The sequence below is a fragment of the Nylanderia fulva genome, unplaced genomic scaffold (genome assembly GCF_048542155.1).
Source record: "Nylanderia fulva isolate GAGA-0341 unplaced genomic scaffold, ASM4854215v1 Scaffold343, whole genome shotgun sequence".
NCBI classification, from domain to species: Eukaryota; Metazoa; Arthropoda; class Insecta; order Hymenoptera; family Formicidae; genus Nylanderia; species Nylanderia fulva.
The window spans coordinates 6,176-28,838 of NW_028190415.1; the positions used below are offsets into that span (position 1 = coordinate 6,176).

The window sequence follows — 22,663 nt, forward strand, 5'->3', positions numbered from 1 at the left end:
CTTTTTTGTCATCCGTAAAATTTCCCTTTCCCGTTTTTTTTTCACCGAGCTATTTTTCTAAAAATGATTCTCGGGGAAACACCCGTTCCCCAATTTTTGGGGAAATTTTATAGCTGTCCAAAATTTACTAGAATTAAAAAAAAAAAGAAAAATTTTTTTTTGGGATCTTTTGTTTTTTTCTTATATTTTTTGTAATATATTAAAATTAAAATATTATACAACCGATACGCATGCTAAAAATATTAAAAATTTTTCCAAAAATTAACCCCCGCAAATTTAAAAGCTCTGTTACCCGTTATCAACTCTTTTTTCATTAAAATTTTAAATTTAGTTTTTAAAACTATGTCCAAGACCTATTGCGCAAACTCTTGAGCTGTAAAAGGGAAGCCTTTCACCAAATTAAAAATGAAATCTTTTTCCCCCTCAAAAAACCTCGGGAACACTTTGGGGGGTGGTCTTTTTTTAAAATATTTGATTTTCAGTTTTTTTAGCCCCGATTTTAGAGTCTGCAACCCCCAAGAAAAAAAAACCTTTTGGAAAAACCTCCTGGAGCAAGAATCAAAAAAGAGAAAAAAATCCCGGGGGAAAAAATTCCCTTCCGAAATTTTAAAATTTTTTTCAAGAGCGCCCACAGCTTTTTTTAAAGGCGCAATCCAAAAAGACAAAAACCCAAAAAGGGAAAACCGTGATAGATCTGTTACTGATTTTCCCCTTTTGGGGGTAAAAATTTTTCCGACCCTCAAAAAATTTCCCCTTAAAACCCAAAAAAAGGGAAAAACCCCCGGGGGCCCCTTTTCAAAAAAAAAAAGAGCCTCGCCTAAAAAAATTTTTTCCTTTAAAAATTTTAAAATTTTTTTTTTTCCCTCTTTTTTTTGTATATCATCTTCATTATGCCCAAATTCTTTTTTTTTTTTGTTTTTATTATAATTATAGTAAATTGTTAATTTTTTTTTCCAAAAATCCAAAATATGTTTTTAAAATAAATAATATACACTGCACTTGAAATTTGCCCAAAAACCTTTCAATTAAAGAGGTTATTTTTAAAAAATTTTCGTAATAACAATCATCTGTAATGATTAAATCTCAAAATATTTTCCAAATTTTAAAAAATCGCAAATATTACATTCGGAATTCGAAGACCGCGAATGTACGCTTAATTTAAAAATGATATCCCATAAAAATTTTAAATTTTTGGGCCCCATGCTTGGGCCCCACACGTTCTATCACAACGAAAAATTTTTAAAAAATTGGGGAAAAAACAATTAAAAAAATTAAAACGAAAATTTTTTATAAACGTTGAAATTTTTCCCCCTTACCTTTTTTAAAAAAATTTTAATTTGTATTTCAAAAAAAATTCCCCAATTTTTTAAAAACAAAATTTTTGAACTTTCCACAAAAACCTACCACCATGGGGGGAATTTTTTGGAAGGTTTTCCCCCCGTTTTAGATTAAGCTGGTTTTTTATGGGGGGCTTTGACGTTTTTTTTCAGCGGTCAAAAGACGTCCGGGGAAACCCGGAAAATTTTTAAAAGGCCCCACTATGGACGCGGAAAATTGCCGGCGGGGCAGTTCAGAAAAACTGACAAAAGGGGGTTCTGAATCCCCTCCTGCTTTTCCCCCCCGGGGGAAGTTGGAAAAAAACCAATTTTTTTTTTCCCCTTGCGCAACCGGGATGGGTTTTTGGGGGCCCTTTTCCCAAAAAAAAAATTAAAAAAGAGGGGGGATAAATGGGGAGTTTCCCAAAAAGGGTTTGTGTATTTTTATTATACCCCAAAATTTAAAAAAAATTTTTTAAAATTTAAAAAAAAATTTTTTAAAAAACAATCGCGAAGGAAAAATATATATTTTGAAAAAATTAAAATTTGGGGGGTTAATTTTTATTTTTTTGGGCGTTTGGGGGAAAAAAAAAAAAGTACCGTAACAAGGGGGCGAATCTATTTAATTTTTTATAAACATTTAGGACTTGGAACCGAAATTTGAATGACAAAATCGGGTGAAAATTTTTTTTTTTTTTTTAAGGGGCCAAAAATATACCCATGGGGGTTATGCGAAATTTTCTTGGGACCTTGGGGATGAAAAACATGGTCCCAGAATTTTTTTTCAAATTATTCAGAATTTTTTTTGATTTAATAGCTTGTTTTTATACCCCAAAAATTTTTTAAAAATAAAATATAAAAGGGGGGAAAAGGGGGCCGAATAATACTATTTGACGAAGGAAAAAAAATTTTTTAAAAATTTTTGTAGAAGAGGGAAAACTTTGGGGGCGCCGAAGTGCGATTAATGGAGCAAGCAATTGTAAGAATCGCCCTTCCACACAAGAGCCGTGCCCAGTGAAAACCGGGGAAAAATTTTTAAAAAAAATTACAGAAATGTGGGCCCCCTAATTTTTTATGGAACCCAAAAAAGGGGTAAACAAAAGTGACAGGAAAAAATGTAAAAAATTTTTTGGAAAAACAAGGGGGTAAGGGGACAAAAGGACGTATATATTTTGTGTTGTATGTGAGGGGAAAAGAAAAAAGGGGAAAAGGGAAAAAAGAAAAAAATTTTTAAAAAAAAATCAATAAATAAAGTGATATAACGAAAGGGGTTTTTTTTAAAAGGCCCAATTTTTTGCCGTGAGGAAAAAAAAAAAGGAAAAAACGGGGGGAAACGTTACTAAAATTTTAAACTCTTTTTAAAATTTTTCCCAAAGGGGGCGGGAAGAAACCCCCCCTCGCAAAAGGGGAAAAAAACAAATTTTGGGGTTTTTTTCTTACGTGACCTTTTTTGGAAAAAAAATTTTGTATTTCAAAAAAGGCTTTTACGGGGAATACAAAAAATTTTTTATTGATTTATTTTTTTTTTTATTTTTTTTTCAGGGCAGTTTCAAATATGATGAGCCCTGGGGAAGGGGGCCCTAGAAATTTTTGACAGGGAAAAAACCAAAGTTTTGACTCGTAAAGTAAAAGGGGGCGATTGATGCATCAAAAAGTTTTTTTTTTTCATAAGCTTTACGGGCAAGTAAAAAAATTTTAAAAAAGAAAGAAAAAAATTTTAAAAAATTGCAATAAAAAAAATAAAATTTTTTGCAGAGCAAAAATGTAGTCGTTATGAAAATACGACGCGGCGGGGGCCCAAAATCAGAGAAAAAAAACATATATTCTCTTTTTTTTTTTTAAATCCCACAGCTTCTTTTTTTGGGAAACGACTGCACCCGTCCCCCCCCGCATTAAAAAAAAATTCCCCCAAAAATTAAATTTAAAAACCCGACACACATATATATTTTTTAAAAAGGAAAATTGTAAAATTGAATTCCTTTTTAGTACTTTTTAACCAAGCTAGCTAAAAAAAAAAATTTTTTCCCCCAAAATTTAATACAAAATGTTTTATTTTTTTAAAAATTTCTCTTTCATTTTCGGGAAAAAAAAAAAACAAAAGTACTGAGGGAAGAAATTGATGAAGCAGATGCGGGGGCCCTTTTGCAGACTCCACACCACCTTTCCCAACTCCTCCTGTTCTTGATTTTTTTTAAAAACAATTTTCTTCGATGATTGCCTGCCAGCACGAGGTTGTCACTTTCCCGCAGACGCGAAATAATGAAAAAAAATTTGGGGGCCCTTTACGTGCGAATTATTGCGTAACAAAAAATTGGGAAAAAAACCCAAATAATATAACGTAAAATAAAAAAAAATGAATAATATATAAATTTTTAAAAAGAATAAAACGAACGGGGATTTTGTTAGTGCAATAAAGCCGAACGTTTTTTTAAAAAAATATTTTATGACTCAACTGGCCGGATCCCCAAGAAATTTAAAAAGTTATGATTTCTGGGAAGTAAAAAAAAAAGGGGTTTTAAAAAATTTTTTTTCATGATTAAAAGGGTGTGTTTTTTTTCCCCTTTTGCATGTTTAAAAAATAATGATTTATCTGTGATTCTAGAAAATTTTTAAAAAAAAACGAAAAAATTTTTGCTAATGTATCATTTTTCTTTTTTGCCCCCCCTAAAAAACCTTTTCCTTTTTAAAAATTTTTACAAAATTCTCTCTAATGAGCAGGGCCCCCCCAGTACTTTTTTTTGGGGAAAAAAATTTTTTGGGGGAAAAGGGGTCCACAAATGCCCCACCTTTTTCCCAAAAATCGCCCCCCCCCAAAACCTCGTTGTGATCACCCCACCTTTTTTTTTTTATCCAACAAACCGGGGGGTTATAATTGTTTTTTCCCCCGATATCACTCTTGCGGAGCCTTTTTAAAATGCCCCCTTTTTTGTCCCTGTACGATCTTCATAGCAGTTTCCACACTAAAATGAGGGGTTTTTTTCGTAAACCCCCCGGGGGGGGCCCCTACAAGTATTCCGAAAAAATTCTCTACCCCCCGCTGGCTCTACGGAGCCCCATTTTTAAAGTTTTCTTTTTCGGCGGGCAAGTTTTTTTGCCAGAGTAATGGCCTTAGCAAATATGATTTCAAGGGGGAAAGGGCCCCTTAAAACCCCCACAATGCAGTAAGGCAAAGACGGCCTCCTTTAAAAAAATGCCGTTTTTTTGGGGGTTTTTTCCCTTTTTTCCCCCAAAATTGTTGACCAAATTTTGGGTTTCACAAAAAAAACCCCCCCACCCTTTTGCCTCCCCAAAAAACCACCCAATACGACAAACCCGGGAAAAAAAAAAATTGGCACACAAAATTTTAAAACACAATGCAAAAGACTGTTTTTATTTTGTAAAATTGGACCAGCTTTAAAATTCCCCCCACTAATTAAAAACAAAGTTATTTTTTTTTTTTCACATACTGAAAAAAAAGGGGGTCTGCTCGTATTGTTTTTTCTATTTATTTCCCGATAGTTTTTAATATTTGAATAATCCGAAAAAAATTATAATCCCAAATTTACTTATTTTTTTGGTTCCATGTTTTCCCCCTCGATTGCCCCAAATTTAAAAAGGGGAAAGTCCCATAATCTTAAAAAACTTCTGCAGCTCCGCCACCTTTTTAAAAAACTGAGGTGGAAAAAACCCAAAAGGCCCCCAAAAAATTTTCCCCAAAAAATCTTGCTGTTGTAAATAATATTGCTTACAGTCGTCAACCCCACTAAATTTTTAATGTCTTTTGGGAAACGGGGGAAACACCACTGCCAAAAAATCTGAAAAGTAATAAAAATTTATGAAAAAGAAACCCCCTTTCATTCATATAACTAAAATAAAAAAAAAAGGGTGTTTACCGTAATGTAAAACCCCCTCAATCTTTTTTGGGGTGCCTTTCGGCTCTCGCCAAAATTTGTTTCTTTTAATTGGGGCCCCCACAAGGGGTAACAACTCTTCATTGCTTGGTTGACATCCGAAAAAAAATTTTGGGAAACCCCCCAATTTTCCAAATTTTAATGTTGGCAGCAAGGCTGGTAAAAACCATGCCCAAAAAGGGGTTTTTTAAAAAAATTGGGGGCCCCAAACCCCGAAACGCTTCTTTTTTTTTGAGCCTTCTTTTTTTTGCAGCTAATAACATAGCTAAAGTTTTCCCAGCAATTGGGAAAATGGGGGCGCTTCTACTTCTTTTCCCCGACCCCATTTTCATTGACCACCCCAAAATTTTTAAAATTTTTTCAGACATGATATTTGATTAAATTTTAAAATGAAACTGAAAAAAGAGGAATTGAGGGGTTTTAAATTTTTTGGGGGCCCAAAAGCATGACCCAAATTTCCCCGGGGCCCCCCGGGGGAAGCGCATCATTTTTAAAACCCCTAGTCTAGTTCTTTTACTGCCCGCCCCCGGCAACTTCCCGGCCCCATCAGTCCCCCCCTTTTTTTTTTTACCACGTGCCCTTTTCCCTTTTTTACAATGACACTTTTTTAAAATTTTAAAAAATTATTTTTTTAAAAATTTTTGGGGAAATCGGGGGCCCAAAACTTTTTAAAAAAATTTTTAAAAGGGTAAACATTACAAAATTTTTTTTAGTGAAAATTTTTTTAAAAACACATAACATATTTAAAATTAGAAAAAAAAAACATGGCGAAGGGGGCATTTTTTTTGGGGTTTTGGGGTTTTAAATCAAAAAAAAATTTTTCATTTAAAAATTTTGGGAAAATTTTTTATTTTTAGCATAAAATATATGATTTTTTCATTGAATATTAAACCCCAAATACTTTTAAAACGAATTGTTCAAAACTTTTTTTTTTGGGCCCAAAAACGGAATTTGATTCGAAAAAAGAGTGAAACTGCATGCGAAACGTAAAATTTTCAACTCGAACAAATCGTTTGGGGCCCCCTTTTTCCCCACCTTTTGCCCCCCCTTTTATTTATTTTAAAACGGAACGAGGGAATCGCCGGCGTCGAACCCCCGCTGAGGTTTGACTTTCCCCCGCCGGGCCCCTTTTCCCCCGGTTGCGATTAAATTGTGATGGTGCGTGTGCGTGACCCCGCGTGCCGCGCTTTGTTGGGGCGAACCGGGGCCGAGACAACCACGACGTGGGGGCTGTTCTGCCAAAATTTGCGCGTGCTTTTTCTTTTTCTTGGGCGCTCTCCGTTCGCATCGTCACCCTTTCGTTCGATTTTGTTCTCGATCTTTTTTTCTTCCCTTTTCCCTCGATTTTCCCCGGGCCCTAAGGGGTTCCTCGTCGGGGAAAGAGAGGAGAGATTCCCGGCAAAAATGCCGCTGCTACGCAAACCGGGTTCCCGGCTCAAACGCCCTCCTGGTTTCAGGGACACGACGGGGTCTATCTTTCCCCGGGGTTCGAACGAATTTCAAAACTAAAGTTTTTTTTTCAAACCGCCAACCAAATTTTTTTCCCGGGATTCCTTAAAGCTCGTAAGGTTGTTGTGGATTCTATCCGCATCCGGTAGAATTTTTTTTGCCCTTATACCAATAATTATTTTTGGGCAAGAAAAAATTTTTCCTTTTGCCTTTTTTGGCACAAAAAAATTTGTATGCGCGAAAATTACTGGAATTAAAACTTTGAAAACTTTTAAAATTGAAAATAATAGTTAAAAATGTTGACTTAATTAAAGTCTTTAGTATCCTCGAAAAAATTTTCGCCTTTTTTTTGGAAAACGAAATCGAAAAAAAATTAAAATCTCCCTTTTGTTTCTTTAAAAAAAAATGCGAAATGTTTTTTAAAATTACTTTTTTCTAAAAAAATCTCATATATACTTTTAAACCTCAAAAAAAATTATAATACCAAATTTAAAATTTATCAAAAATTTATTCTTTCTTTTTTAAATCTTTAAATTTAAAATTTTTTTTCTTAAAAAAAAAAAAGTCATCGTTGCATTTAAAAAAAAAAGTAATTTTATTATCTTTTTAAAAATTTAATTCAAATTAAAATTTTTTAAAAGTTTTAGTAAAATTACTATGAAACTACTTTTTTTTTTAAATTAAAAAAAATTAATATAAATTTTTTTTATGTTGTAAAATGTAAAATTTTTCTATTACAGTAATTTTGTGAAAGAATTATCTTTGCAATTTTCCCCTTTTCTGGTCGTGCAAACACGGCAGAATTTTGGGTGACATTTGAAAAGCTTTCAATGGGAAAAAGCAAAAAACTTGAAAAAAATTTCCAAGAGGTATAAATTGTAATTTTGGGAAAAATAATTTTTCTCTGTTTGAATTTGCATTAGGGGAAATTTTTTTTAACTCATTTTTTTTTTTATTACGAATCCCATACTAACCTTCCCCCCAAAAAAAAAAACCCCCCCTTTAAAAAAAGGTTAAGATTTTTTTCCCAAATTTTCGAGAGATCGTTTTTTTTTGGAAAATGGTAGGGGCTATTTTACTAAAAACCTTGGTGTGATTGCAAAGTTCTTCAAGTTATTGTCCTTCAACAAAAATTAAAAAATTTTAAGTGAAAAAGGCAGGTAATAAATTTAATTTAAAAATTTTTTTTTAACATTTTTTTTATTTTTTAGTTTTTACCATTAAAATTTTTCAGGAATTTACAAAAACATTTATCATCCCCCCAGCAAATTTTTCGTTATATAAAAAATTAATTCGGGTTCTGAGTCCCACTCAGATTAAAAAACATCTCATCAGAAACAAAAACAACATTATACAAAAGAAAAATTTTCTTTGGGCCAACTTGAAAAAAATGTTTGGGGAAAATAGGACGTTAAGTTAATAAGAATTTTAAAAAATTGGGGTAAAAACTTATTTTTTAAACTTATTTTTGAATTTAAATTTTTTTTTCATTACGGAAAATTTTTGGGAAAAAAATAGGAATTAGCAAAGTACGTTTTGATACTATATTTGCTGGCCACTTCCAGTTTACGTGCGTGTAAAAAAATCTTTTAAGCAAAAAAGAATCTTAAAAAAATTTTTAAAAGGGGATTATCAAACAGAAAATTTAAAAAGCTTTTCCTTTTAAAAATTTTAGTGATGGTAAAAATCGAATGCCCTGGCCAATAAAAAAATATCAAAACCCCAAGGAACTATTCAAGATTTATTTAAAATTCTTTTCTTTAAAAATCTAATTTTTTTTTAAGTTTTAAAAATATTTTATAACAAAAAAATGGAAATTTTTTAAAGGGGAAAAACCTTAAAAAACCCGGAAAGCTTTGGGGGAAAAAGCAAAACGTAAAAAGAAAGAGCTTGAAAAGAAAAGGTAAAAAGGGAGAAAAACCCAAAAGTTAGCATTTTTGGCCCCTCTTGTAAAGGGGAAATTTTAACCGAAGAAATCTCGAATTTGAAATCTTTTTCCTTCCCCTGAACCTATGTTTTAACCCCCAAACATACCAAACAAAAATTTGGAACTTTGTTTTGATTGGGAAATTTTTTTTAATTTTTAAGAAATTAAAGGGGCCCAGTTATTTCCCAGGAGGCTTAATTTCGAATTTTAGAAAAACTTTAAGACCAAGAAGCGTCTTCCCGGATGACTGTTAAAATTGTTATTTCGAAATATTTAAATTCAAGCGGGAGAAAAAACGAAATTGATGCTAGCATCAACTTTACTGGATATTTATCCTTTTAACCCATCATCGTGAAAAAGGGGTTAAAAAACGCTAAATTTTGCTTCTGGGGGGGTTCCAATTATGGGGGTTGCACGCATCAAACTTCTTTAGACCCTTTTAACTTTGAGCGGATTTGAAAAAGCTTTTTTAAATTTTCGGAGGACTATAACAAAGCGGCTTCAAAGGGGCGATTTCTAAAAGGGTATTTTAAAAAGAATTTTAATCATTTTTAATTTTTAAAATTTTAATGTTTTCCTTTAAAAAATCCCATTTACTATTGGTGGTTAAAAAATTTTTGACGAGCCAGCGCTTTTTAAGGAAAAATAGGGCCCCCCTTTTTTGGGATTAGGGGGGCCCCAAAAATACTGCGAATTTGGGGGAGGGAAAAAAAAGATTTTTATTTTTTTATCAATAGTTGCTTATTTTTGCACCAAATCGCGATAAAATCGAAAACGATATATAATTGCACCAACCAAAAAATTTTTAAAGTTTTTTTAATTGCTAAAAAAAAGAAAGAAAAAGAAGAAAAGGAAAAATGGGGAAACCGAAAAAAGAAGGAAAACCCTCGGGAAAAAACCAAAAAAAAAAAACACGTGGCAATTTTGAGGAAAAAGGAAAAAGAAAGAAACAAACTAAAAAAACCAACAAAAGATGCAAAAACTTTTTCCCCGGTCAAAACTCCAAAAGGAAACTTAAAAAATTTCAACAGATTTTTACAATTTGAAATAGGAAAAATTACAAATTGTTAGAAATTTTTTCTATTTATAATTTTTTTTTTGTAAATTTTTGTAAAAATAAAAAAGAAAAAAACCCCCTTTTCCTTAATTTCTTCTCGAAAGGACCCCCCCAACCAATTCAAACAAAAGGAATATCATATCTAAAAATAAAATTTGGGGTGAGTTTAGTGACCCCAAAAAACGTTTTAAAAAAAAAAAAGTCCCCCCAAAAACCCCCCCTTTCTGCGGAAAAAACGGGGTGAAAAAACCCCCCGGAAAAAAACGGCTCCCAAAAAGGAATTTAAGCAGATCTACAAAAAAAAGAAAGAATTTTTTTTTGGGCAGGAGATAAAATTTCCTTTTTTGCAAGGATCGCGTTTTTCCGGCTTTTATAGCACCGGGGAAACCCCAAAGCCTGGAAATTTGAGTAAAAGGGGGGGCGGGAACAGCTTTGAAATAATCTTTTCAAAAATGTAATTTTTTTCTTATCAATGACTGCCCCAAACTAAAAAAACCCAATTTAAGTTTCTTACCTAAAATTTCTTAGTTTTTCTAATTTTTTGGTATACCTATTTTTTTTTTATGCATAAATTCATGTGATTTAAAAGCCGAAAACTAAATAAAATTTTTACCCATGTTTTTAGATTCCAAAAGGACAAATTAATAAACAAATAAAAGAATAAAAAGAGAACCCCGAATTTAAATTTTTTCCTTCCCCACTGCGGTTTATAAGTAATGGAAAGCATTGAGAGTCCCTTTTGGACTTTGAAGACAAAAAAAGCGGTTTTTGGGTTTCCCTTAAATTAAAGATTTTCACCGTCTGGGAAACGCGAAAATTAAAAAAGAATTATGACAAAAAATGGGGGTAAACTGATTTGGCCGGGGGGGGAAATAGCCTGATATACCACCTTCAATACATTGATAGATAAATAAAAACAATCAAAACATTTAACCCCCTCTCCCCCCATTCCGGGGTCGGAATATCCAAAGACTTAAAAAAATTTTCCCCAAAACTTGGTTTCCCAGTAAGAGAGATGGTGCCCCCATCAAAGGAACGGGGGTTTTTCGAAAACGGGGGTGGCTATTTTCCCCGCTGCCATGCTAAGAACAGAGATCTGCAAGACCGTTTGGGGCCTACAGAAGGACAAAAAAATGGTCGGGGGAAAGGCTCAAAGGGGGGAAAATCACGATGCGTCGCAATTGGTTTTTATTTTCTTTCCTTAGCACCTTGCACAATAGTGTCGCGTGGCATAGAAGCGCATTGAACGCTCAATGTCGCAATAGTCGAAGGCGTACGGATGCTGAGAACATGTTGCTTTGTGACGGATGTAACAGGGGACATCATCTCTACTGCCTAAAACCGAAACTCAGTGTAATTAATATTATAATTATCTAATAAGAGTTTATATTATTTGATGAAATCAATCGATTTCTAATGTTCATTTCATTATTATATTTAGGCTGTACCGGCGGGAGATTGGTTTTGTAGAGCGTGCAAACCGCCGGAGGTGAAACCCAAGGAAAGGCTCAAAAGCGAAAAAGATTTGAGGATGAAATCGAGGAAGAAGAAGTACTGACCAAAGAGACGCGATACAATCGCGCAAAGCGAGCACTTCAGAGCGATGATGAAGACGATCAAGAAGAAAATCAAGATGATGCAGACAGCGAGGAAGAGATGTAAGTTATCCCTTTTAAGTAATGTTAAAATTTTTTAAATTTTACTGACTATTGTTCTTTTCAGAAATGAACAAATAGAAAACTTATGCGCAACATGCAAAAGTGGTGGAAAGCTGATCTCCTGTGATACATGTCAAAATCATTATCACTTAGAATGCCTCGAACCACCATTGTCGAGGGCTCCTAGAGGAAGATGGTCTTGCTTTATATGCAAACCTAGAAGAAAGAGGAATACAACAAAGGTAAAGAAAAAAAACATCGAGTATTTTATCTTGTTTCTTCTGCTATAAACTCTAAATTTTTCTATTTACTGCTTATTAAGTTATAGAAAGATAAACAAGTTGTAAAAATATTATAAGCAAGTTTCTTAGCCTTAATTATGTTGATAGTGAGGGGGCGCGAAAGGGAAAGAGACAAGGAGAGGCTGTGCGCAGCAGCAGCACGCTCTCGCATCCATGGCTTTGCCAAGAGCCTCCTCACTACAGAATCTACAGACTGGGATGGTCTGTATTGTATCCCTTTCTTTTTACTGTGTGTTTAAACATGTGCAGCATCTCCTTCATTCATAACTTCATCCTGTTTCTTTTCTGGAAAGCATTGCACGTTACTTCAAAGAGTAATGAGTCTGTTCATGGTTAACATTTGGGATATATGGATATTTTTTATAATTTTGCATACACACATTTTGAGTTTTAAATGATATATATGAACAATAAGAGGTGTTATAAAAATGTATCACTTTTCATTTTTTAAGACATTTCTCTTTTTTAATAAAACTGAAAAAAGTTATGGACAGATCCTAATATAATATAATACATTCTCATATATGTAAATACTTTATTATTTTCATAGTGGAATTTGCTGTTGCTAACTCATCTATCATAAAAATTTCAGCTATCAATAGAATTTGATTTTTAGTTTAGGTTCATAAATTTTTAACATTGAATTGAAATAACATAAAAGATGGGGTATGCACTAGCTAATACAGGGCATTTTGAATGTACAGATAGCAGCGCATCCGATGACACCGAACCAAGACAAACGCGACGTGCGACGAAAAGAGCCGCCCAAATTGAACACGAGGAGGATAAAAATTCAATCAAAGGATCTATGGCTAGACTGCAAGAATTATTAACTGATATTAGGCATCATAGAGATTCATGGCCGTTTCTATCGCCTGTCACAAAGGATGAAGTTCCAGATTATCATGATATCATTTCTAATCCGATGGACTTTGGGACAATCAAAAGCAAACTTGGTAATGGCGACTATGAGACGTTGGATAAATTCTTTAGCGATTGTCATCTAGTTTTTGAAAACTGCAGATTGTACAATAAGGAACATAGTTCTGTATACAAGTATGTATCAACATTATTATTATCTATTTCATGTAAGTTCGGATGCCAGAGACTACAATGGTAATTAATATGCAGGATTAATTTATGTATTTCATGCTATTAACAATAGCTACATACACATACATATATTTTAATTAACATTATATGATTATTACTAACAAAAGAATGAATTAGCATCTCTACATCAGTTCTTCTATCATTTGTATACTAACTTTGGTTTGATGTATAGGTATATTTTAAAGTATGATTCAAGTTAAATTGATAGTACATTACAATATAAAATATGCACATATTTGTGTTTAGGTATATAATTAAATAAAAAGAAAAAAATCACACACCAAAATGCTAGACTATGTAATAAATTAGATAATTCATTATGTATTGTAATTACTTATTCATGACTGTTCAGTGAAAAGAATTGGCATTTCTTATTTCTGTTAAAACTTATGAAACGCGTTAATTCGTCTGTAACTTTTAATGTCTCAGATAAGGCTTCGCTATTGTGTTAATCTTGAAGTAATCTTTGGCCTCCGAACCATTTTGGGAATATACATATGAAGAGCAAGGCTATGTTTTGTTAAAAATAGTTATGTATATAGTGCAGGAACACGATTACGCAAATACCTCGAGAAGCGCTGCAAGGAATTAGGCTTGAACTTTAACGAACTTTTCGAAGAACCCAAGATTAAGAGGGCAAGATTCGATGGCAATGATGTCGAAGAAAATTCCACGTCGAATAGCGAAGACGATGAAGAGGAAGCACAGAAGAGAAGATAGAATAGAAAAGCTATATGCATATATATTATATATACTTTTAGTATAGAGTACATACTCGTGAGATTAAAAAATCTGATACCGCTCAAGAAATTTATATATTTTGAATTAGAATACGTATAATCGATTACGAGCGGTAGATAGATTCCGTATATAGCTCACGACATTTGATAAATTAAACAATTTTTTCACGATAAACAATGTGAAGTTACATTGACAACTTATGGAATAGTACAACTAAATGCTATTTATTTTGCAAAATTAACAATTTACATAAAACGACACATGCAACAGTATATATAAAATGTATGAAAGATTTTTTTTTTTTTTTAAGTCTTTCTTCGAGGCTTATTATGATACAGATGTATGCAGTATTATTTGCAGAAATGCATACTCATAGTTGCACTACATATAATTTTAGATGCATTGCACATACACAGAATTTTGCAAACACATAGCTGATTAGTTCCATTGGCTTTAATTAATTTTTTTTCTAGATGTAGAAACAAATTTTCAATATATTCTCACATTTATTTATTTAGTATTACACATAACACGAGTGCGCGTGCACACATGCACACACAATATACACCCACACACACCTATGCACCAATACATCATATTTTTTGTAGTAATATATTAAGGATTGTTAATTGTATATGATGAATTCATAAGCTCTCAATTTTTCTCGAAATCGTACACAAGATTTAATCATAAAACATAATTTTCAGAAAAATGCATAAATCATAAGCCATTAGCAAATTTATGTTTATAGATCCAGACAATAAAATTCGATACTTTTGTACTGCGTGTTCCAAACTATTAGAAAACTAAAAATTACGTTACATCAATATTACATACAGTAAAAACATGGCATTAAATGTCAATATCGATAATAAAAAGAGACTAATAAGAGCTAAACATGATACAGAAGTACAGATAAAAAGGTTTTAAAAATTATTACATTAAATATTTAATAATTTAAAAAAATTTTTTAATAATTTTACTATTTAACTCAAGTAATATCTAAAATCAATTAAATTAGCTACAATTAAAATTAGATTTTTATTTGCACTAGTCTCTTTTTATTACTAATATCAACTCGTATTTTTTAATTAAATTTTCTGTTCTAATAGTACTTATTTTTTCCATGTTATTTACCATGTATTACTTTATTTTGTAATGTTTTACACTTTCAGGATAGATTTATGCAAAAACTATGGTACAAAATACTATCAACTGTATTGTACAGTAATTGCAAAAAAAGTTCTTTTTAATCATATATATTTTATACGATGATTTTGGTAATATTAAACCTCGAATAAAATTTTTCAAATAATTTTCTGCCTCTCCTGCAAACTATCACATATATAGAGAAAGATTTATTTTTTAATTATACATTTTTTTCTAATTATACATAGAGACTATAGATTTTTCTCTTGTACATCTCTTATTTTAACACATTTCTAATGATTTTATTTCCACTTTAATGATGTCCAGTGCCTTCAAACATTTCTCTGTGGATTTTTATCCCATTTCTGAACATTCTCGGGGGAATATGCTGAAAATAGTGATGAGTTATACATATATTTCACTTGAACAAATATTTGATTTATATAGAAAACATACTTACACATCTTTTGTATTTTGTAAAATATCGGAATTGTTATCCCTATCGCGATTACTGAATATTTAAACAACCAACTATGTTGCATATAATATCTAAATGGAAATTGAGCAATCTTTGCAGAGATAGTATATGGATATTTCATAGGTCGATATGGCGTGCCTTCAGACATGTTGAATGCCTATAACAATTCTAATTGTAATTGGTTTATATTTATATTTCATAACATATATAGCAATGACATTACATGATAGATTTGTGCTAATTATTAACGAAAAATGTCTCAAATATTGGATTCAAATAATCTTAGTGTTAGTTTTATAGTATAGATTACATATAAATGTTACAATCTGTAATAAATTTCAAAAATTTGTTATATATCAAGAAAAAAATACGAAAGTATAAATTCAACATAATACATATATGTAACTATATCCATAATAATATAAGAGTTTGGAAATGAAATATGATTTGTACGAGATGTCACAATTATAACCTCGAAGAAGAATAACGAACTATGACAATTCAATCCCGTTTATCATTTACAATGAAAGAAATATGTAATAAAATGAAATAATCGTTATACATTTAGTATTTCTTTATTTTAATATTTTAAAATTACTCACGATCTCTTGATTTCGATAAGTTCAGTAAAATTATATAATATTAGTAGGTTTTCGAGTCACAAGAGCAAAATTTGTGAACCATAGATAAAATAACTGATATGAGTGGGAACTCGATGTTTTTAAAGCTAGATGAAATAGGATGTTGCGCGAACTCCCAATTGGCTACGCCATGTTATTTCCCTTATTTCGATATCGTATTCATACATCGAATATAAATATATATGCAGGAACCCAACACACGTTTCAAATTATTTTAATAAAAATTAAATAAACATTTAACAAAAATTATTTTAAAAAATTGAGAAATTTCGTGTTTATGACTATTTCTACTTCAATTTCTACTACAAATATATCTTTTTTGCAACGATTCCAATTAAAAGTGAAATCAAAATTAAAAATTATTTTTATATTTTTATGTGTAATTATTAGTTTGATTACCAAATTAGTAGAATATAATTGGGAAGATAATTGAAAAGCAAATTATAAGGATAAACAAAGATAAAATTGGTCATGAACAAAAAATATAAAGTTTGATTGTAACACTGTATAACAAAATAAAACTTAAAGTAATTCCACATATATTAGATTATACATGTATTTGATAGAACGTTTTCAGATTTATTATTCTCTATAACATTCACTTCATCAAAGCGTGCACTACAGCTTTGGCATTCAATGACTTCAAATCGGTGTAAGTTTGGCCAGTTCCAACAAAAACAATAGGCTGGCCAGTAATATATGTCATTGTGATTGCTGCGCCCACCTACAAATAAAATCTATGTGTGAAAAATCATATATGTAAATGTTACATGAAAATTAATACTACATAAAAAATATATCCTACATATATAAATATATAAATATATACTACATAGAAGAATATATAGATATATAGGAATATATATCTATATACTCTTTAGAATTGATATTTATTTTACAGAAATTATATTATAAAAGAATTTAGAGAAACTTTTAAAGAACACAAAATAAAAAGGAATATATGATAAAGATTATATACATAGCTTTATGTAAAAAAAAACATACCTTATCATCGATTGTATCAAACTTTGTCAGCACAATACCATCGATCATATGAGGATTAGCGGACTGACTGTAGTCGGCTAAGGCCTGATTAAATTTCACCAGCTGATCAACAGCTTCATTACCGACGAGAGCTTCTCCAACGAACAATACTAAATCCGGTTCGTTCACCTTTATCAATTTTGCCAGAGCTCGCATCAATGGTTCGTTATCCTGCATTCTGCCAGCGGTGTCAACTAGGACTATATCCATCTTAGAATCTTTCGCAAAGCGAATTGCCTCCATGGCGATGCCCGCAGCGTCCTTTCCGTAACCTTTTTCATAAAGCTGCACCATTGTCTGATTTCTGTGCTTCTCTGGTGGATGCAGGGCGTTCAGATGTCGCATGTGTGTCCTCAGTTGCTCGACTGCTCCAGCTCTGAAGTATAAAACTATTATTATTATTGTAAAATTATTAAAATTATTAGATGTTATAACACTGAGAAAGAGAAATAGATGACCAATGTTAATGCCTGCAGTTGAAATGATTAGTACACTGTTTCAATCTTGAATAACTAATTTACCTGAACGTATCACATGCAGCAATTAACACGCGGAAATTGTTTTCAATCAGCCAGAAGCAGATCTTTGCTAGATTCGTCGACTTGCCGACCCCGTTAACACCGCAAAAAGTCATGACATAAGGTCTATTATTCTTCTTCGCTTCCAAAGCGTCTCGTAGAATATCAATTCTTCTTTTGGGTGATAGTATCTGTACTAAGGCATCCGTCAAAGTGGCCTTTATAGTGTTTGCTACACTATCAAAGGTACCGAGTACCTTTCCTTCTAGTTTTGCACCAACGGAATCGCATAATTTCTGAGAAATGTCTGCAGCGACATTCTTGGTGATTAGATGATCCTTTAATTTTTCCAAAACTGGTAACATATCCTCCTGTTTTAAAGATTTGCTACCGACCAGACTCTTGAACATGGAGAACATGCTCGAGTTTTTCTTCTGCATTTGCAAATTGGAATGTTCTATTTCCTCCTCATCAGAATTATCCTCGGATTCGCTGTTTACTTCGAGATCGCGTATACCACCCTTCATCTGTCCAACTAGCTATAAAAAAACGAAAACATAAATAACAAATAAAACAAATTTCCATTTTCTGGCTAAGAATTAGTTACATGTATAATTCTTTCTTCACATTCGCTTTTCATAGTTAAATTCAAATAATGAAGCTAAATATACACGATTTTTTGTATTAATTTTAATTTTCAAAAAATAAATACGTAAAGACAGCCCGATTATCAGCCAGAGATATTAGATATCGAAGAAATTTGTAAGACGCTCACACTAATAATATAAGCCAAAGAATAAACTTTTCATGACTAAATATTAAATAAATGTAAAAAAAAAAAAATATATATTACAGCTGTATCAGCTGCCATATAATCGCCACTCTCTACGGGCTTGTCTTTCGTTCGTTCCAGTGTAGCGAGATCCTTGGATGTTCCACCTAATTCCCAAATACGCGGTTTCTTGCCAGCTTTCTCAGGTTTAGGACTCTTCCTGATACAATATTTATTGTGATAGATTACATTTTGTCATTAAAACAAACTCTCTTTCTCTTATTTGATTAATTAAAGATTTTTAAATAAATTAAGAAAAAAACATGCACTTACTGCTTGTCAGCTTTCTTCTTTTGACCTGCCCTTTTCTGGGCGAGTTTCAAACGATTGGCAAGGAGGACTTCTTCATCAAGTTCTCCATTATGCTCTGTTTGCTGTTTCAGCAATTCTTGCTTTGGAGGTTCTTGAATTTTTGCTACAGTATAAAACACTCAATTTAATTTAAAATGTTAAATAAAAACAATTTTAACACACATTTTTATAAAAACAAAAATTACATTTGTATTATGTGCATGCAAAGAGAGTATTAGTTAGAAAATATGTGCAAAATGATTTGTTATTAATGTTATAATTAAGAGAGAATAAGCTTACACACACACAAAAAAAAAGAATTCTCAATTATTTAAAATTTTTTAAAATATGAATATAAATTATGCCATGTATCTCAAGAGCAATAGCAGATATTAACAATTCAATATCTTAATAAAAGTAATAATAATAAAGATAGAGAAAAATGTGATTAAAATTACTGACCAAATAAAATATCGAAGTCATTTAATCTTTATGTTTGCATTATGATAGTAATTACTTAAATGAATTTATTGTGATTAAAGTATTATAATAATAATGTAAGTATACATTTTTTCATTTCACATATTCCATACAACAGCATACTATGCAAAGATTTAGTAAATGTCACTTACTATTAAAATCCCCATTACAGTTAATTGCCTTCTTTTTTTTACCTAAAAGTGAAAAAGAAAATCCTCGTTTCTTGTTAATGTTATATAGATTAGAAAGAAATGTGTTAAATCAAAATATAACTTATAATTTTATAGATTAAATCTTATACATAAAATAATTCTTATTACTATTTTATCTCGCGAAAATAAAATCAGAGTGATATTTCTATACATTTATTATTCTATACTTTTTTCTTTGTAAAAATATTATTGTATACATTTTTTTGTGAAACGTTTGAACTTTATTATAGAGTAGTAAATTTGAATAACAGCAAATAAATTTTACCCTCATATTACACTTTTTTGTTTAAGATTATTTAAATTTTATATTCGTGTTTTTTCTAAAAGTAGATAAAGCTATTTACAACTGTTATTGCCTTTAGTTTTTCATAAATTGTTACACTATCAAAGAATTATAACTGTACCTGGTTTCTTATCATCTTTATCCTCTTTTTTCTCAATCATACTTGCGACAGTCTTTTTAGACTTCTGACTTTCGTCAAAGCTGCGCATTTGCTTCGGTATTTTAGCCTGTGTACGCGACCATTGCTCAGCCCGTTCAAGCACTAGACGGTAGGCATTTTCAAATTCAAAATTGGTGAACCAGCTCGAGCTTTCAAGCTCATTCTTAAAGCGATCCCTGAACTCTAGATGAATATCGTTCAAGAATTTGTCCACATAAGATAATTGCAATATCTTCTGATATGCCACTACAAATACCAGCTCAAATTCATTGTCAAGCTTGTACTGCAACCGCAAGGAGTCATGCTCAAAGCTGTGATTGCCTGTACGTTCCTGAAAATTTTTGAAAAAAAATTATTTCTTTAGAAATGTTAAAAGTAATAGCTTTAAAATACAAAAAAATTTATATAATATTTAACTTTGTAATTTGAGTTATATACTATTGCATGTGCGATAATAGTTAAAAGATTAGTTAAAAGATATATATATATATATATATATAGTAGCATCTTTTAACTATTATCGCACATGCAATAGTATATAACTCAAATTACAAAGTTAAATATCATATAAATTTTTTAATAAATAACATTTTTGATAGTAATTTCTTAATCAGAGTAGAATTAATAACAATTTCATTGAAATTTATTAATAATATATATATATATATATATTTAATTCTACTCTGATTAAGAAATTACTATCAAAAATTTTATTTATTAAAAAAAAAATACAAAAATATTTATTTTACATAACATGTATCTTTTTAATTTAACTTTTATTTTGTTAGTACAAATGATGAATCTCTCACAAAATGATTAGTTTTAACAATCCCAACCATATGGTATCATATGGTTTAATCTATTTTGTATATTTATCTTATGTACATTTAAATACACTTGCAGTTCTAATAAATATTTACATGTTGTAAAAAAATTGTAGTGTCTTACAAACATATATGTATATATATATATAACTTTCTTGCAAAAGTTCTATTTATAAAAAAAATTGAAGACTGAAGAATGAAAGGTAGAATTCAAAAATGTCTGCGAAGATGATAAGATTTGGAAAATAATTACGATCGTTCGAACAATAAAATTAAAATATTCAGAATAAAATAATTTGAAAGTAAGTTTGAAGAAACTGAAGGAATGCGACAATTCGGCGATTCGGGGTCAAAGGTCGACAGACGTCGAGAAATGCATATATATTTTTAAAACTTGCCTGCAATATAACACCTCTGATCAGAGCATTGATACTGGGTGCGAAAATCTGAGACGTGCTCTGGAAGCACCAGAGCACGATGCCGCCTTTGCTGAATATCGTGAAAAGATCGAGCATGATTTTACAAGAACTTTAACGAGGAAAAAAAAAACAAGACCGCGCTCTCCCTCGAACACAATCAACACCACTCTAACCTATCGAACACAGTTCGCTCGCATACGTCAAATCCAGACCACAACTGTCAAACGTCACGTCATCGAATGTTCCTAGACACGAAAAATACGCTCGCGCGATCCACCAATCAGGACTCGTCTACGGCCTGGCAGAAGCACAGATTAAAAGACAGATCGCCAAAGGTCTGGATGAAGGAGAGACCAGCATTTCTCACTGATTTCAGCGCCATATCGTGGTAGTGGTCAATGCAGTAACTATTAATACGTTCCTAAGATGAGCGTCTCATGCTCATGAACTCGTCCGGCGGCATGTACGAGATTTATCTTTTCGTAGCGTTCGCGTATTTCGGAAAGGACAGAATTTTATGATGTTATAAATAAATAAATAAATAAAATATTAACCTGACCTATTATAATTATTTTTTAATAAATGTTTCATTATTATTATCATCTAAGTCTAAGTCGTTTAATTAATTTTTAGTTTTTTAATAATTAATTTAATTTATTCTAATCATTTTAATATGTGAAAAATACTAATACGTATACGTTTTATAATGAATTAATATATTTCGAGAGTCGAATTATATATTTTTAATAATATAAAAGTGTTCAAAAATTATATTTGACTTTTAATTTTAATTATTTTAGCAAAGAGTTCCGAAATCTCTTACACACATAATAGGGATTTTGTTCATCCATATAATTCGCAATTAAGTATATATGTTAATTATTAATTTTAATAAAATACAAAATTAAAATTAAAGGTCAAATATAATTTTTGAACATAAATATATTTAATTCGTTATAAAACGTATACCCGTGATAGTATTTTTCTCGTACAAAAATAATTAGAACAAATTAAATTACTCATAAAAAAATTAAAAAATAATTAAATAATTTATATTATATATGATAATAATAAAACATTTTATAAAAAAAACAGATTCAATAAATATAAGTATATATATAACATGTACTTATATTTATTGAATCTGTTTTTTAATAAAATGTTTTATAAGCTTAGAAAACTTGACTTTGACGTAACTAGCAAATTTTATTTAATTATTTCACGACGGTTTGACGTAATAAAATGTTTTATTATTATTATATAAAATATAAGTTTAAATTCTTTAAGGGGTTATACCTACCTGCAAGGTCTGAAAAACACGTATTTTTGGGAATTTTTTTTTTAAATATTTGAAGTGCTTTGGAAAGGAACATTTATGTTTTCAAATATATATATTTCAAAGATTATTTAGTATTTTTTTTATTGCAAAATGTTGATAAATAAAAAAGATATGCTTAATCTTCCAGAAGCAGTTTTTTGAAAAGCGTTTTGCGGTGACCACTCTAACTTTGAACTGGTTTACCAGAAATCAAAAAACCCGAGAAATTTAGTTAATATATAAGATTATCTAGTGCCCGATCGTTCATTTTTTTGAAAAATTAATTTGCGACAAAATGGCGGCTGTTCAAATTTGAAGGTATGATTTTGCTACCAAAAATTCGCTCGTTTTTTTATTATTAAAAAAAAATACGCAACGAAAAAACAAAAGCCACGATCGGGCACTAGATTTTTTAGTATTAAAGATGTCTACCAAATTTTATTTCAATCGATGCAGCGGTTTTCGAGATATTTTGGTCACCGATTTTAAAAATGCTGTTTTGAGAAAAACGCATTTGAAGTTTCAAATTAAGTTCACAACCAAATAATATATTTATATATA

At 30.9% G+C, this 22,663-nt stretch overlaps 3 protein-coding genes and 1 pseudogene across 6 annotated transcripts; 2 read left to right on the top strand and 2 right to left on the bottom strand.

Moving 5' to 3' along the window:
* Positions 1-10,909: 10,909 nt before the first annotated feature.
* Positions 10,910-11,234, top strand: LOC146722242 (bromodomain adjacent to zinc finger domain protein 1A-like). Its single transcript, XM_085485151.1, has 2 exons — positions 10,910-10,992; positions 11,081-11,234. The coding sequence occupies exons 1-2, from the start codon at positions 10,930-10,932 to the stop codon at positions 11,195-11,197; spliced, it is 180 nt and encodes a 59-aa protein (XP_085341277.1). The 5' UTR covers positions 10,910-10,929; the 3' UTR covers positions 11,198-11,234.
* A 367-nt stretch (positions 11,235-11,601) lies between these two features.
* LOC146722243 (bromodomain adjacent to zinc finger domain protein 1A-like) lies at positions 11,602-15,196 on the top strand. Of its 2 annotated transcripts, none has more exons than XM_085485145.1 (3): positions 11,602-11,800; positions 12,304-12,655; positions 13,243-15,196. In XM_085485145.1, exons 1-3 carry the CDS (start codon positions 11,677-11,679, stop codon positions 13,430-13,432), a joined length of 666 nt encoding a protein of 221 aa, XP_085341271.1. In that variant the 5' UTR covers positions 11,602-11,676; the 3' UTR covers positions 13,433-15,196. The 2 variants fall into 2 exon arrangements, with proteins under 2 accessions (XP_085341271.1, XP_085341272.1); XM_085485146.1 differs by having other exon boundaries at positions 11,603-11,800; positions 13,255-15,196.
* Positions 14,797-15,810, bottom strand: LOC146722244 (uncharacterized; annotated as a pseudogene). Its single transcript, XR_014925263.1, has 3 exons — positions 15,683-15,810; positions 15,063-15,237; positions 14,797-14,990 (listed from the first exon to the last, which is right to left on the bottom strand). The product of XR_014925263.1 is annotated as an uncharacterized LOC146722244 (transcript).
* Positions 15,811-16,190: 380 nt separating this feature from the next.
* On the bottom strand, positions 16,191-20,976 carry LOC114941426 (signal recognition particle receptor alpha). Of its 2 annotated transcripts, XM_029316426.2 has the most exons (8): positions 20,764-20,975; positions 19,503-19,872; positions 19,039-19,080; positions 18,389-18,530; positions 18,137-18,275; positions 17,287-17,822; positions 16,727-17,141; positions 16,191-16,445 (listed from the first exon to the last, which is right to left on the bottom strand). In XM_029316426.2, the coding sequence occupies exons 1-8, from the start codon at positions 20,878-20,880 to the stop codon at positions 16,320-16,322; spliced, it is 1,887 nt and encodes a 628-aa protein (XP_029172259.2). In that variant the 5' UTR covers positions 20,881-20,975; the 3' UTR covers positions 16,191-16,319. The 2 variants fall into 2 exon arrangements, with proteins under 2 accessions (XP_029172259.2, XP_029172260.2); XM_029316427.2 differs by lacking the exon at positions 19,039-19,080 and having other exon boundaries at positions 20,764-20,976.
* Between the last annotated feature and the right edge of the window lie 1,687 nt (positions 20,977-22,663).

What these genes read in the sequence shown, in the direction of transcription:
- LOC146722242 (XM_085485151.1), top strand. Translation starts at nt 10,930, where the DNA reads ATGTTGCTTTGTGACGGATGTAACAGGGGACATCATCTCTACTGCCTA. An exon ending in GCCTAAAACCGAAACTCAGT is followed by an intron (nt 10,993 to 11,080) that starts GTAATTAATATT and finishes TATTATATTTAG; the next exon opens with GCTGTACCGGCGGGAGATTG.
- LOC146722243 (XM_085485145.1), top strand. Translation starts at nt 11,677, where the DNA reads ATGTTGATAGTGAGGGGGCGCGAAAGGGAAAGAGACAAGGAGAGGCTG. An exon ending in AGAATCTACAGACTGGGATG is followed by an intron (nt 11,801 to 12,303) that starts GTCTGTATTGTA and finishes TTGAATGTACAG; the next exon opens with ATAGCAGCGCATCCGATGAC. An exon ending in GAACATAGTTCTGTATACAA is followed by an intron (nt 12,656 to 13,242) that starts GTATGTATCAAC and finishes TGTTAAAAATAG; the next exon opens with TTATGTATATAGTGCAGGAA.
- LOC114941426 (XM_029316426.2), bottom strand. Translation starts at nt 20,880, where the DNA reads ATGCTCGATCTTTTCACGATATTCAGCAAAGGCGGCATCGTGCTCTGG. An exon ending in ATATGGCAGCTGATACAGCT is followed by an intron (nt 17,823 to 18,136) that starts GTAATATATATT and finishes GTTTTTTTATAG; the next exon opens with CTAGTTGGACAGATGAAGGG. An exon ending in TTGATACAATCGATGATAAG is followed by an intron (nt 16,446 to 16,726) that starts GTATGTTTTTTT and finishes TTTTATTTGTAG; the next exon opens with GTGGGCGCAGCAATCACAAT.